At 42.2% G+C, this 12,488-nt stretch overlaps 2 protein-coding genes across 2 annotated transcripts in view; both read right to left on the bottom strand.

The window, feature by feature from the left end:
* LOC309694831 (connector enhancer of kinase suppressor of ras 3-like) overlaps window positions 1-688 on the bottom strand; it is a 42,180-nt gene extending 41,492 nt beyond the window's left edge. Inside the window, exon 1 of the mRNA XM_082515074.1 lies at window positions 418-688. Within this exon, the coding sequence (XP_082371200.1) occupies window positions 418-469 (52 nt within the window). The 5' untranslated portion in view covers window positions 470-688. The remainder of the gene's footprint in view (window positions 1-417) is intronic.
* Window positions 689-2,628: 1,940 nt separating this feature from the next.
* qpct (glutaminyl-peptide cyclotransferase) lies at window positions 2,629-11,642 on the bottom strand. The gene is made up of 7 exons (XM_082516617.1): window positions 11,424-11,642; window positions 9,245-9,391; window positions 8,641-8,922; window positions 6,499-6,666; window positions 5,806-5,905; window positions 3,923-4,039; window positions 2,629-3,830 (listed from the first exon to the last, which is right to left on the bottom strand). The coding sequence occupies exons 1-7, from the start codon at window positions 11,553-11,555 to the stop codon at window positions 3,649-3,651; spliced, it is 1,128 nt and encodes a 375-aa protein (XP_082372743.1). The 5' UTR covers window positions 11,556-11,642; the 3' UTR covers window positions 2,629-3,648.
* Window positions 11,643-12,488: the final 846 nt, after the last annotated feature.

The following is a 12,488-nucleotide window of genomic DNA, read 5'->3' as shown; positions in this document are numbered from 1 at the left end:
GAGAGACACTTGGATACTGTTTGTTTCTGACTTCGGGATTTGTGACACCAAACTTAGGACAGTCAGTGTATTTAAGAGCCAATCAAATACATTTCCTTTGTTAGCACAGTGACAAAATAAATCTCATTATCAAGTGTTATCAGTAGTACGACTGGCATGTCAGGGGACTGCTTACACAGCCAAGTGTCATTTCTTTGTCCTTCTTGTGTAAGTGAGAGTCAAAGAAATGTAGTCCCATTGTTATGCGCCTCAGTGAAGGTATGCTGTCACGCAGTTTCTACGAAACTAAGAGCAGATAACCGAGGAGCGACTCTGCGCTGGGGCACAGAAGCCTTTGAACAGCTTCTCTTTTAATGAAGTCAATGAGATTTTTTTTTTCCAGACTAAAATCTAATCTTTTCAAAGTGCCTCACTTACCTCTCATCCAGTCGACAACTTGCTTTGGCGTCCACTTGGTTATCGGCTCCATGGTGTGCTCAGAATAAAATCAGAGAAAGAGAAATGAGCCGAAATGTGGCGGCGCTGATGAAGAACTCGGAGAACTGTTTTCTGTCACATTCTTCGCTCCAGCTTCGCTCTCAGCGTCTGTTTGTGTTCACCAAATGAACAACTGTGCGCACACTCGACCGGGAGGCTGGACTGAAATCCCCCTCAGGTCCTCACCGCTCGGGTTGGGATTGATGCTGCATTCACGTACTGCCGGGAATACTCGGAAAAATCACAATTATTCCTTAAATGCCCAGTGAGCCCCGGTGATTAATAAAACACTGATACACTTAACAAATATCACAGTTTATATTTTCACATAGTGCAGATGCCTTCATAATAGTGCTTACGTATCAAAAACTAATACCGAGATATGAATTTCGTTACCATTGCATCATGTTTTTCTTTCTTTCTTTCTTTCTTTCTTTCTTTCTTTCTTTCTTTCTTGTAATAAACCAATTTTACAATTTTCTAACCAAAAACCACCAGAACGCCCGAGTGGTGATATGAATTTACGGAGAGTACCTGAACGCAGGTTTCCGTGTGTTCGCCGCCCTCATTTGAAAGTGGAGGCGTGAAACAGTGCTGACCGGTTTGTGTTGTGTTGCTTCAGGAGAAAAAGGAAAATACAGAACAATGTGAACAATCATAATTAAAATAGAACATTTTCCTCCGTTTGTGTTGAGCACTTGAAAGGCCTCATAGATATGATTAAGCTATTGACCTAATGTGACACTAGCTGAATTTGTTCTCTTATATTTGAATGAGCAGTCGTCAAAATACAACATCGTGAGACAAACAGGAGCAGCAGAGCTTTGCTTGTGCTTTCCTGGAACCTGAACATGACTCGGCACTGCTCTCTGCTGGTGTCTTGCTTCTTTGCAGCGTACACTCTGCACGCATCTCTTTATGCACACGCAATAATATAAATTAATATTCCCCATTAGCTCATTTAGAATGGACACACTTGTGCAGTGCAGAGAAAATGAAGTGCAGGCTACGTTGGGTCTGATGAGGGAATCAGTTACTTGCGATATTGTTCTTTTTCTCTCAAAAATTATTTTAAGAGCAGAAAATGACTTTTTAAAAGGGGAATTTAAATGCAGAAAAATATTATCAGGACTATGCTGAAGGTCTTCCTTTAAAAATCTTTATTTGTGATTTTTTTTCTTGCATGACAGAACTGGGACATATAATAGGTAACATGATGCAGACTGGGATTGGACAAAGCAGCTGGTTCAGTGGGTTTACAGTGCTGCAACAGGTGGACACTGCACAACAGCACAGAAAGCGTAAAGGTCACGTTATGGGGAATGTGTATGTTTAAAAGTATGAGCCAGGGGATATATAAAATTTGACCTTTCGTGGGAAAAAAGGTGCAGCATCGTGGTGGCTGCAGTACAGTGTTGCTTCTTTGTTGTGTAACCCTTTTGTGATTTTTTTTTTTTTAGAAATTTATAAAACCTCTCAGTCAAACTCCAGCGAGCGACCTTACAAAGAAAACAGCACTGCTCGCTTCTTTGTTTTCTAACCGTTTCAAACACACCTAGAAAGAGTTCGGGCCCTACCCATCAATCCACTATTGTGCAGCTGCACACTCTGCTCTCTAATCAGCTCAGATTAAAGCTCTGCTGTTATTAAACTGGGGCATTCATCAATTTGCTGTCACACATAAACTGGATGCCACAATACACTGTTATACAACTCTCAATTTGCCTGGTCTTCTGTTCTTTGTTCAGACGTGCTGCTTTCCAAAATATAGTTTGAATCCAACCCCTCTCTTTGGTTCACATATAACTAAACCTCTTCATCACCTCTGCATCATAAATATTTCTGCCTCCAGCAAACAAAAACCTCCTCGAGTGGTTACATGCGAGTGGTCCGGACTGAAGAGGATTTAGATGGTGTGGAATTTGGGGAATGGCCTCTTGATAGGATTAGGGGAAAGACTGGTGAAGCCGAGGAATCAAAAAAGTGATTTGAAAAGATGTTGGACTGGAAGGAGAGTCAAATTTTCCTTGTTGCAGGTCAGAAATACAGAAATGCTTTAGAGGAGGAGCTGCAGTACGTACAGTAGTCTGGATCTGCTTAAACACAAAGTTGTCAAATGATTAAAAATCCCGCAAAAAACCAACTCTCTCCTTTGTTTTCTGAATCAACATTTATTTCAGTCTCCAAATACAGGAAGTCCAGTTTTGGCAGAGTATATTATTCTGGCATTTACATTAAAACCAAGCTAATAACGTCATATAAACAAAGACAGGCACATGAAACACCAGCACAGGAAGTCATCCACTTCACCTAAGATGAGAGGATATAAAAGGCTAAAGATGTTGTTTTAGTACAAATTAACCACACTTCCTGCTACTGACAGGTTTGTTCTCTAAACACCGAACAGGTTTAATATAGGAGGGGAAATTTCGCACAGTGTGGCATGTGTGTCGCCATATACTCAATATGTTTGGTAGCAGCTGTGTGGGTGGTCTGACTATATTTCTCACACAGCATGCCCGACTGGGGATTCTGAATGTCATCAAATGACTATAAGCAAGTGTTTGAGGGCATTCCAAAAGCAATCCATAATGAAATTATCTCCAATTTAGATCTTAGCGGCTTCATTTACTTCATTGTTACTGAGAAAGTGTGTAAAATGAAAACTGTTTTTAACACAGCGCTGCTCTTATTTCGACTTTTTGAGGCGTGGTAAAGATCCTCGATGTTAGTGTTGGCGCTGAGATGAATCCTCGCGGTATAAGGAAGGCCTTTGACTGATACAAAGAGAGCAGTGTTGCAGAAACACACTGATGGTCCTTTGTGCTCGGATTGTTGCTGGGGGCTTGAAATGAAGAAGCTATGAAGCCTTAGTCTCTCTGATGAGCCTCATCTTTCATTTTACACGCATACAACTTTCAGACTTTCAAAATAAAAATGCAGGTTAGATCAATATTTCTAAAGATCATCTATGGAAAATGTTCTCTACAACAAGCACTCGTCTGATGCACACAATTTAACCCTTTTATCTCAGTCATTAAGTTAAGCAGTACATATGCGTCTCAGTATATAAATAGAGGTTAATGCAGTGAATGCTCTGTGTCTTTAAAGTGGCAGCTGAGGATCTTTACTACAGTGAGACATCAAAGGATGAAGGGTTTACAGGGAGCTTTAGGGGGCATTCTGTGGATTTGAAGGAACGGTGGGTCTGGCGCTGAGGTACTCCAAAACAAAAACCTGCAGGATCTTATTGAGGTTCTCAATAGTGGAACGGTCCAGGTTTTGCTCGTTGTCATCAAACGTGTGCCACACAGACGGAAAGGGGGAGGGGATAAGGTGAAGGACCCGAACACCTGGCAGAGAGGCACATTATGAGGATCACCAAAGAGAACAACACAGTAAGGGCAACTGCTGATTTAGTTGTTGTGTTGCTTGAGGGTCATACCTCTGTTTAGGAAAGGTATATGGTCATCCAGCACATGGCCCACGTGGTGATTTGGCCAGAAATACTGCACGCTGTTAGGATGGTCCACCAGCTGGCTCATGGAGTGAAGACGCTTTTCTAAGTTTAGAAAAGGCAGAGCAGAAAATAAAAAGTTCAAAGGTTAGTGAAAACACCTCACATGTTAATTATTAATAGTAAAAATAAATAAATAAATAAATAAACAAACAATTTGCTGTATTTTCTTCTTTCAGCTACTCATCTGCCTCTGTTTCCTCCTCAATTCAATTCAATTCAATTCAATTTTATTTATATAGCGCCAAATCACAACATAAGTCGCCTCAAGGCGCTTCATAGATACAGAGAAAAACCCAACAATCATATGACCCCCTATGAGCAAGCACTTTGGCAACAGTGGGAAGGAAAAACTCCCTTTTAACAGGAAGAAACCTCCGGCAGAACCAGGCTCAGGGAGGGGCGGCCATCTGCTGCGACCGGTTGGGGTGAGAGAAGGAAGACAGGATAAAAGACATGCTGTGGAAGAGAGACAGAGGTTAATAACAGATATGATTCAATGCAGAGAGGTCTGTTAATACATAGTGAGTGAGAAAGGTGACTGGAAAGGAAAAACTCAATGCATCATGGGAATCCCCCGGCAGCCTATGTCTATTGCAGCATAACTAAGGGAGGATTCAGGGTCACCTGGTCCAGCCCTAACTATATGCTTATCACACCAACCCTCTGCATCTCCTCCTTCGATACCTCCTCTCAGGTCTTCCTCTTTTCCTCCTGCTCCATATTTAGCAACCTTTGTCTTTTATCTCTCCTCTGCACATGCCCAAACCATCTCAGCCTTGTCTCTCTAACTTTGTCTCTAACTCCTCTCTCCCTGCACCAATCAACATGGCTGTATCTGTCAAGGTACGGCTGCGTGGTGGCAGGATGTAGGACCCAAACACAGGATTTACAACACGGGAAGTTAACTGAAAACGGCAGCTTTATTGCTGGAAATAATTCTACACATTTACAGAAACCATCCCAAAAACAAGGAACTGGAAACCAGAGAACTAGGAATTTACTAGGAGCACAGCGGCAACACGCAGAAAAAAGGATTTATGACATGACAAAGACAGAAGAAAACACAGGGCTTAAATACACACGGGAGTAATGAGGGAAACAGGAGGGAAACACGGCTGGGACTAGTCAGACACAATGAACGGGGAGGAAGCAAAACTGAATACACTGAACACAGAACAAGAAACTATCAAAATAAAACAGGAAACATGAGATCTTCACTGTGACAAGGAGACATGACTGACAAGGGGAATCAGACATGAAACATGGAGACAAGAGTAACTAAACGTGGAACACAGGGCAGGCATAGCGACGGAAAACTAGAGACTAGAAACTGAGCATATAACACACACAGACACGACTTAAGGAGACACAGCTGACAGGGAAGACAGATGAGTAAACATGGAGACAGAACAAAACCTAAACTATAGACGTGGAAGGCAAAGAAACAAAACCTACGAACTTGTAATCACAAAGAACTTTGGAAGCTAGAAACACAAAAGACTAAACCCCGGAAAGCTCTAAATCTAAACACTGGGTCACCAGGCCCAGGACCGTAACAGGATCCATGCAGGTTAACTAGTTTCCATTAACAACCCTTTAAGCCACAAACCCATGACTGTTATCACATTAATTTATTCATAATCTCATTGAAATGTTGCAATTAAAGGATAATGTGTTACAAAGGTGAATAGCTTCTATATGGTGATGACTAACAAGACTCATGTAGCTGCTAATGTTTGGTGATCACTCAACCTCGCTGCACCAAAGACAGCATATTATACATAAAGCATTAGTGAATGATTATTCACCGATGTGCTGAAGTCTGGAGAGCCAGGCTGTTGTGCTTGGAAACTGGTTGCCAAAGCGAGGACTGGGAGCGCCGATCAGATCCAACAACACAAACAGATCCTGGAGGAGCAGAGACAGGACGGGATGAATGATGCCCATCTCTCATGAGAAACTCTGTCTACACACCCCGGCGGTAATTCCCCGTTAAGCAGCTCATTCCCATAATAATCACACCTCAGCGGTGCTGCTTTGAGGTGATTACATCACGTGCTCCACGGTGCTGCACATAAAACACACCAATCTGTCTTTCTGTCTGTCTACACGCATGCACACACACGCTCACACACCAGCAATGTTGGGAAACTTTATCTCCCCAGTTTTTGGATAACAGTTATCTCTTTATAGCGTGGATACGGACATATATACCGGGTACAGTGACATCATACTTTTATAGAGCGTGTAATAACTTCTGCTCCATATAAAGCCCTCCGAGCCTCCCTGGTGATGAAATAAGTGGCTGTGTAATTCTTTCAAATACAAAACTATTTAAGAAATGCACTTCAGTTGTTCGAGTGTGTAAGAGGAGATCAGGGCTAAGCAGATTGTACTGAAATTGATGTTGGCTAACAAAAGGATGATCTTGAGTGTGCTTAAGTGATTATCCTAATCCTCCGTGATTTGGACAGAGAAGAATTAGGAGAAGTGATGTTTACAATGCCGTGCAGTTGGTTGGTGTCTGCGGCTCCTGGAGGATGCGCGGTGGCCTCCATCTTCTGGGCAAGGTGGCGAGAGCCATACAGGGAGTCTGTGGCGGTCCACTGAAAAAGAGCCTCCTCCCCATCAAAGAAGAGTAACTGCAGGGTCAGGTTGGAATTTAAGCTCTAAACAGTAAAAACAAAAACCAGTAGAATTACTTTTTATCCAAGAGTTTTGCTGCCATCTAGTGTTGTTTCATAGTACTTGACAGAAAACTAAGAAAAATGTTTTTCAAGGGAAATATTCATTTTATTCTTTTGCTTCATTGCTCTTTTCTAGAACAGATTTTTTAAACACACGATTTATCAGCTCTCATATTGATTATGTGTCCTCTCGTCCACAGAATGCATTTGAATTCAGTGTGCTTCCTATTTCCACCGTGACCTCTGTGACAGACAGTTGAGTGTGGAAAACACGTCCCCTGGCTGATCTCTCTGTCACAGACGATGTCACTGTCCGCCCAGCAGACAGGAGGCTGAGCTCAGCTGTGGAACAGGAAAAGGGCAGAGGAGCTAGCTGCATGAATGCTAATGTTTTTTTTCTTTTCTAATGCATTAATACTGAGCAGAACAATTAAAACGTGTATGTACTAATTAATTTAAAACATCCAGAATGTAACTTGAAATGTTGCTCTTATCCCGATCTTGAGTTGTAGTGTGGACGCCTGCAGGTTCACAAATGAATATAAAAAATATTTAGTGTTTGAAATGTGTAGGCTACATTTGAGCAACATTTAAATGCCTTTTTGACATCAGGCATAGAAAGCCAGCAGTGCTGGAGCAGTACCAATAGCTCTGGTCTCACCTAAATGGATTACAGCCTTCATCAATGCTGGTTAACTCAACGTGTCATATCTCTGCTGTGAAAAACGTCTGCATCCTCTTATTCCCTGACTCTGTGAAAGCTCTTAGCAGACGGCACTGGGCAAATTCTTATAGTTCCATCATGTAAGGATCAATACGAGCAGTGAATTGATCTTAATAAGTGTAAAACATAGTGTAAAACATAGAGCCAAACTCTCGTATTTTCCTTTTTGCAAGAGATCCTAACTGGTGTTTAAAATGCACTGGTGTACTGGTGGGAGCTGTATTACCACACAATGATGGGCAGCTACGTCAAGTCCTGTGAAACAGGTTATAGCACCACCTGTGGCGGCAATAACATGAAGTCTGTGGACATTTATGCACAACTCACCGATGGTCCCACCGGAGCATTTCAGTCAGGCTGAGTTCTGGACTTTGACTCTGCCGTTGCACAACCTTGATTGTTTTCAGCCATTCTGTTATAGATTTGCTGCTGTTCTTGGGATCATTGTCCTGATGTATGCCCTAGTTTTGGTTGAACCTTAACATTTTACATGATAACTGAGGCCTGTAGAGTCTGAGATAAAGCTCTGGGGTCTCTCTGGCCATTACACGGTCTGACCTCGGTTTGAATTCGGTGGGATGCTCCCTGCTGGGAGGACCGGCAGCTGTTTTGAATGTTTTCCGCTTGTCACTGATGTTTCTCTCTGGAGAATGATGGACTTCCAACTGTTTGGAAATGACCTTGTAACCCTTCCCAGATTGATGAGCAGCAACAGTTGCTTCTCAAAGCTCATCGCTGATGTCATTCATTCCTGGCATTGTGTTAATGCACACCTGAGTCGCTCACGCTGATGATGATCAGCCAATCAAGTGTGACTGATTAGCAGCGCCTGAGCACTTGTCTCTTAATTCCTATATGAGGACGTAGTTTAAATTGTTTTTCACAGTGGTGCGAAATCTTTTCCTAATAACTACAGAGCCTGGGTGTTTAAGATAAAAATATATTATATCAAAGTGCTGCAGGTAGGAAAATTGAATGCTCTTGGTGTTTTACCTCTGGCCAGGTTTCCTTTCAGCTTTCATTTGTGTTGTTGTTGTGTGATGTTGTGTTGTTCATCGTGATTCATGACCACAGTCAAGTCAGTGCTGATCACAACCTCTAAAACACCAAACACATTACAGACTAGCACCAAAAGGCTTGGGTTTCAATGAAACGCCTGTTACTAATAATGTATAATGTACCATTTTAGCTTACTGTGCCCTGCAGCTGTAAATCATGACTTAGAATTATACCTTGTGAGCTTTCAGATCCAGATCCAGGGCTCTTGCCAGCTCCAACATCATGGCACAGGGAACGGCAGAATCCGTGGCTCCTTGGAACTCTCTTCCGTGCCATTGTGGTGGGTAGTACTTGGAGTCGTAGTGACAGGCTAGGACCAGGCGGCGTTTGGCTGATGGGTTCAGGGTGGCAATTAGGCTGGTGAAGGGCAGAGGTCCATATGGTGTTTGTGACACAAACTTGTCCTCTGTAACGTCCCACTGTGCTCCGAGCGAACCGAGGGTTGTTTTGATGTGCTGCGGACACACACGCAAAGGTTTTTATGTAATTTAGCCTCTCCTTCATCTTATCATCTCCTTACTACTTAGCTAAACCACTGAATATACTGACCTGATTCCTGTTTTGCAGAATTAAACAGCATTTTATTATTACCAGTGGAATTGCATTTACTACAAATGTGGAAAGTGTCCTCCCAGGTGTAAAACATTGTGTTTTTTTGGAGGAAATATAACATTATTTTTACATTTTTCCTGCCATCCAGACGTGTGCACACATGATGATAGTAAAGATGACTGTTCCTCTAGTTAAAGACACAGATCTGGTATCAGATCAACTTACGTCCTGCACAGCCTGGCTGCCAGCAGACCCTGGATACCTGGTAACGAGCAGTGGTCTCAGGTCCCTCTGCCACATTTGCTCTACATCAGTGTGCGACAGGGCAGCACGCATCTCATCCTGTGTTAGCGTGACAGCTGTGTGGTACAACTGGACAGGACCAAAGAAGCAAGAGATAAAATGAATGGATTCAACTGATACTTAAAATAAGTGGTTGTCAGAAAAACAACAAAAAAGTATTGCTCAGCAGTCCTACGGCTTGTTTTTGTTCATCACTGCAGAGCATAGAACACAACAAGCAATTCATAAACATCTGTTTTCACACAGCGTGTGCAATGGTCCACTTTTTTCCTCAGCAGCTGTTTAATAGTAGCAGAGAAGCCTGTGATGGATTCAAGTTAAGTAACTGTGCGGGTGACGCATAGACTGCTGTTGTGTCATAATGATACGTTCATCCTGTCATGTGACAGGAAAGAGCGCTAAGATTACAAACATGGGGAATTTGGATGTTTCATATATGCAGGAACTTTGGGGGAGGAAAGAATAAATGTAGCTTTTTTAACAGAAAAAATAAAGGAAATATGAGCTATGAGTAACTTGATCATATGGTAAAGCTGTTAAATAAAAGACAGTGTCCTTAATAAGCTGTGAAAAAAGCCTGTCGGGACACAAGAGCTAATTAGAGCTTTGAGAAGAGACACAAGTTTACAGAGTGGCTCCTTTAAAAAAGCAAGCATCTAATGAATAGACAGGAGGCAAAGACAAGCATAGTTGTTAACATGGAATTACTCTTCTTTAGTAAAATGCCAGTTTGCTGTTTTGTGCAAACTATAAGAGTCAGTTCAATGACTGCTGATTCACAGTCGTGGCCTAAAAAACCGCATTGATCTTCCAATCAGTCCTGTTTCATTTGGTCACAAAGTTCACCTGCTGAGAAACACTGTTGTCCTGGTAACAAACAGGGAATCGGGGGGGAAACAGCTGAGAGTAAATATCAGAGACCAATCAAAGCCCGCGTCTGTGTGCGGCTCCATTTTTTCTATTAGGCCCTCAGCTAGTACTTAATTGGGAATGTGGTGGAAACGAGCAGCACTCCAAGGTTATAAAATATTTATATAGATTCAGAGCTTAAAGGAATAATATTAAGGTTATTATCAGTTGATGTGGTCATTATTCACTTAATGAATTAGTCATTTATATTTATGTTATGTTTGTTGGAGTTGGAATAAATGGCCGAAGCAACAAACTGACAGATTAACTGACTCTTTGCTTCGGCACTGCTACATCTGCAGAACCAACAACAACATTTGCTCTTCTTTGCAGACAACAACAGAAGATACGTTCCCCAGGTCTGTTTATTTCAGCGGAGGCACAAATATTCACTTACAAAACCTGCTCCCAGTACGTCTTAAGCCCATAGTGGCTGACTCATACAGCAGGCCTGTGTTTGCAGAGGGAAAACTATAATTATGTGGTCACACAGACTGAATACAGCCCTTCAAAGAGCTGGGGCTCACTGAGCTCATAGAGGGTTAAAAGGGGGTCCACTTAAGGTCTATAAATACCAAGACCCACAATTGGAGGATCAATGATGATGGCTGTGCTGCCATAGCAACCAAGCACAGGGGAGAGGAGAAGAAGAATATAGATGAAGAAGATTTATGTCCAGGGATACCCTGGTGTACCTCAGGAGAATTACACAACAGTGTTAAAAGCGCAGGGGATTGTTCTAACGTCATGAACACATATTTCACTTAATTATAAAGATGTATCCGATTACTTGAGAGCCTCTCTTTTTCTCTTATGGAGTAATGTAACAGCAGTAACGGTGCAGGTAACCACAAACAATATAATCACAATATAAAGACATTAACATGCTAAAATTACTATTATTTTTTTTCTACATGGTTAATTATTAGTCCCAAAACGATCAAATCATTCAGCACAGATGCTTTTAAATGATAAAAGCATCACAAAGACAGGAAATAATGACAGTAAGCAGTCATGCTCGTGTCGAAAGCAGGTTACTGATGGTCAGAGTAAACACAGCACGTGGTAAGTTCTTATTTTAATGGATTCATATTTGGAGCAGATTTCTCTCAGCGTTTAAACACATGACTGTGAAGCAGTACCACGGTGCATTCAGGCCCAGAACGCGAGCAGATCCTTTGAATATATTTACCTTTTCTTCTGTCCATGGGATTCCGTTGGTGTAGTGGATGAGGGTCACGCAGACAGCCACAGTGTGAAATAAAGACATTGTGGAGGCAGCGTGGCTTCGATCAGCCACTGATGTAGTCGCTCCTTTGCACATTCCTGTCTCTCCTCTGTGAAAGCTTTCAGATCATGTGAAGAGCAGGAGGGAGGACTCTAAACCGCAGCGCGTCACCGTCTGTGTGTGTGTGTGTGTGTGTGTGTGTGTGTGTGTGTGTGTGTGTGTGTGTGTGTGTGTGTGTGTTTTTTCCACTCCCAGGAACCGCATGGGTGCCTGACACAGTGACCCCAGAGTCATTTGATAGGTGCTCATTTTGAGCAGCAAACCGCACATTCTGTATGTTCATAAGCTGCAGGTCACAGCGTAAAGCCCAGCCACGTGAACGGGAGCTTTACTCTGGTGCACCCTCCTTATTGTTTTATGCACACAATTTATCGTAAACACATAACAATGAAGTATATTTATGATGCTTAAATGATGTTTTAGTTTTCATCTTTTTTAATGCATTATTTTGTTGCTCTCTGTTTTTTGATGGGATTATGAAAGCATTGCCATTTAGAGATGCAGCTGCATTGTTCCAGTGCAACTCCTGATCTGTGTTTATGGAGTCACGAGCTCTGTGCGCATTAAAATCGTTAAACTCACGTGCTTGTGTTTGGGTTTTCTCTCTTGTAGATAGGATTTCCTGGGTTCCTATGAGCCCCTCTATAACCCCCCCCCCCCCCCAATAGCACCCCAGTGAAAACCCGGTATGTTCAGGGACATATAGGAAATGAGTTATCAGCCACTTGTCACCGCACACTGGTACAGGGGTGTGTAGGATTAGCATAGTGAGCTCTCATAGCAACTTTACATTTTATTTTTCCTTCGCTTTCGAGAGGACACGTGAACCCAAACCATGACTCACTGCATTAACAGATCCTTAGGCTCCCCCCCTCCCCAATAGGTTTCTATTTATTTTAATTAAATAAATGCATAATTTTTCACCTATAATGTTTTTAAGAATACGCCCTGGCAAAAACAAATAAACAC

Source organism: Aulonocara stuartgranti (genome assembly GCF_965226115.1).
Source record: "Aulonocara stuartgranti genome assembly, chromosome: 19".
Lineage (NCBI taxonomy): Eukaryota > Metazoa > Chordata > Actinopteri > Cichliformes > Cichlidae > Aulonocara > Aulonocara stuartgranti.
Note: the sequence above shows the minus strand (reverse complement) of the source record. Positions and strands in the feature narration are given on the sequence as shown.

What these genes read in the sequence shown, in the direction of transcription:
- qpct (XM_082516617.1), bottom strand. Translation starts at nt 11,555, where the DNA reads ATGTGCAAAGGAGCGACTACATCAGTGGCTGATCGAAGCCACGCTGCC. An exon ending in CTCCAGACTTCAGCACATCG is followed by an intron (nt 4,040 to 5,805) that starts GTGAATAATCAT and finishes TTCTAAACTTAG; the next exon opens with AAAAGCGTCTTCACTCCATG. An exon ending in TATACCTTTCCTAAACAGAG is followed by an intron (nt 3,831 to 3,922) that starts GTATGACCCTCA and finishes CCTCTCTGCCAG; the next exon opens with GTGTTCGGGTCCTTCACCTT.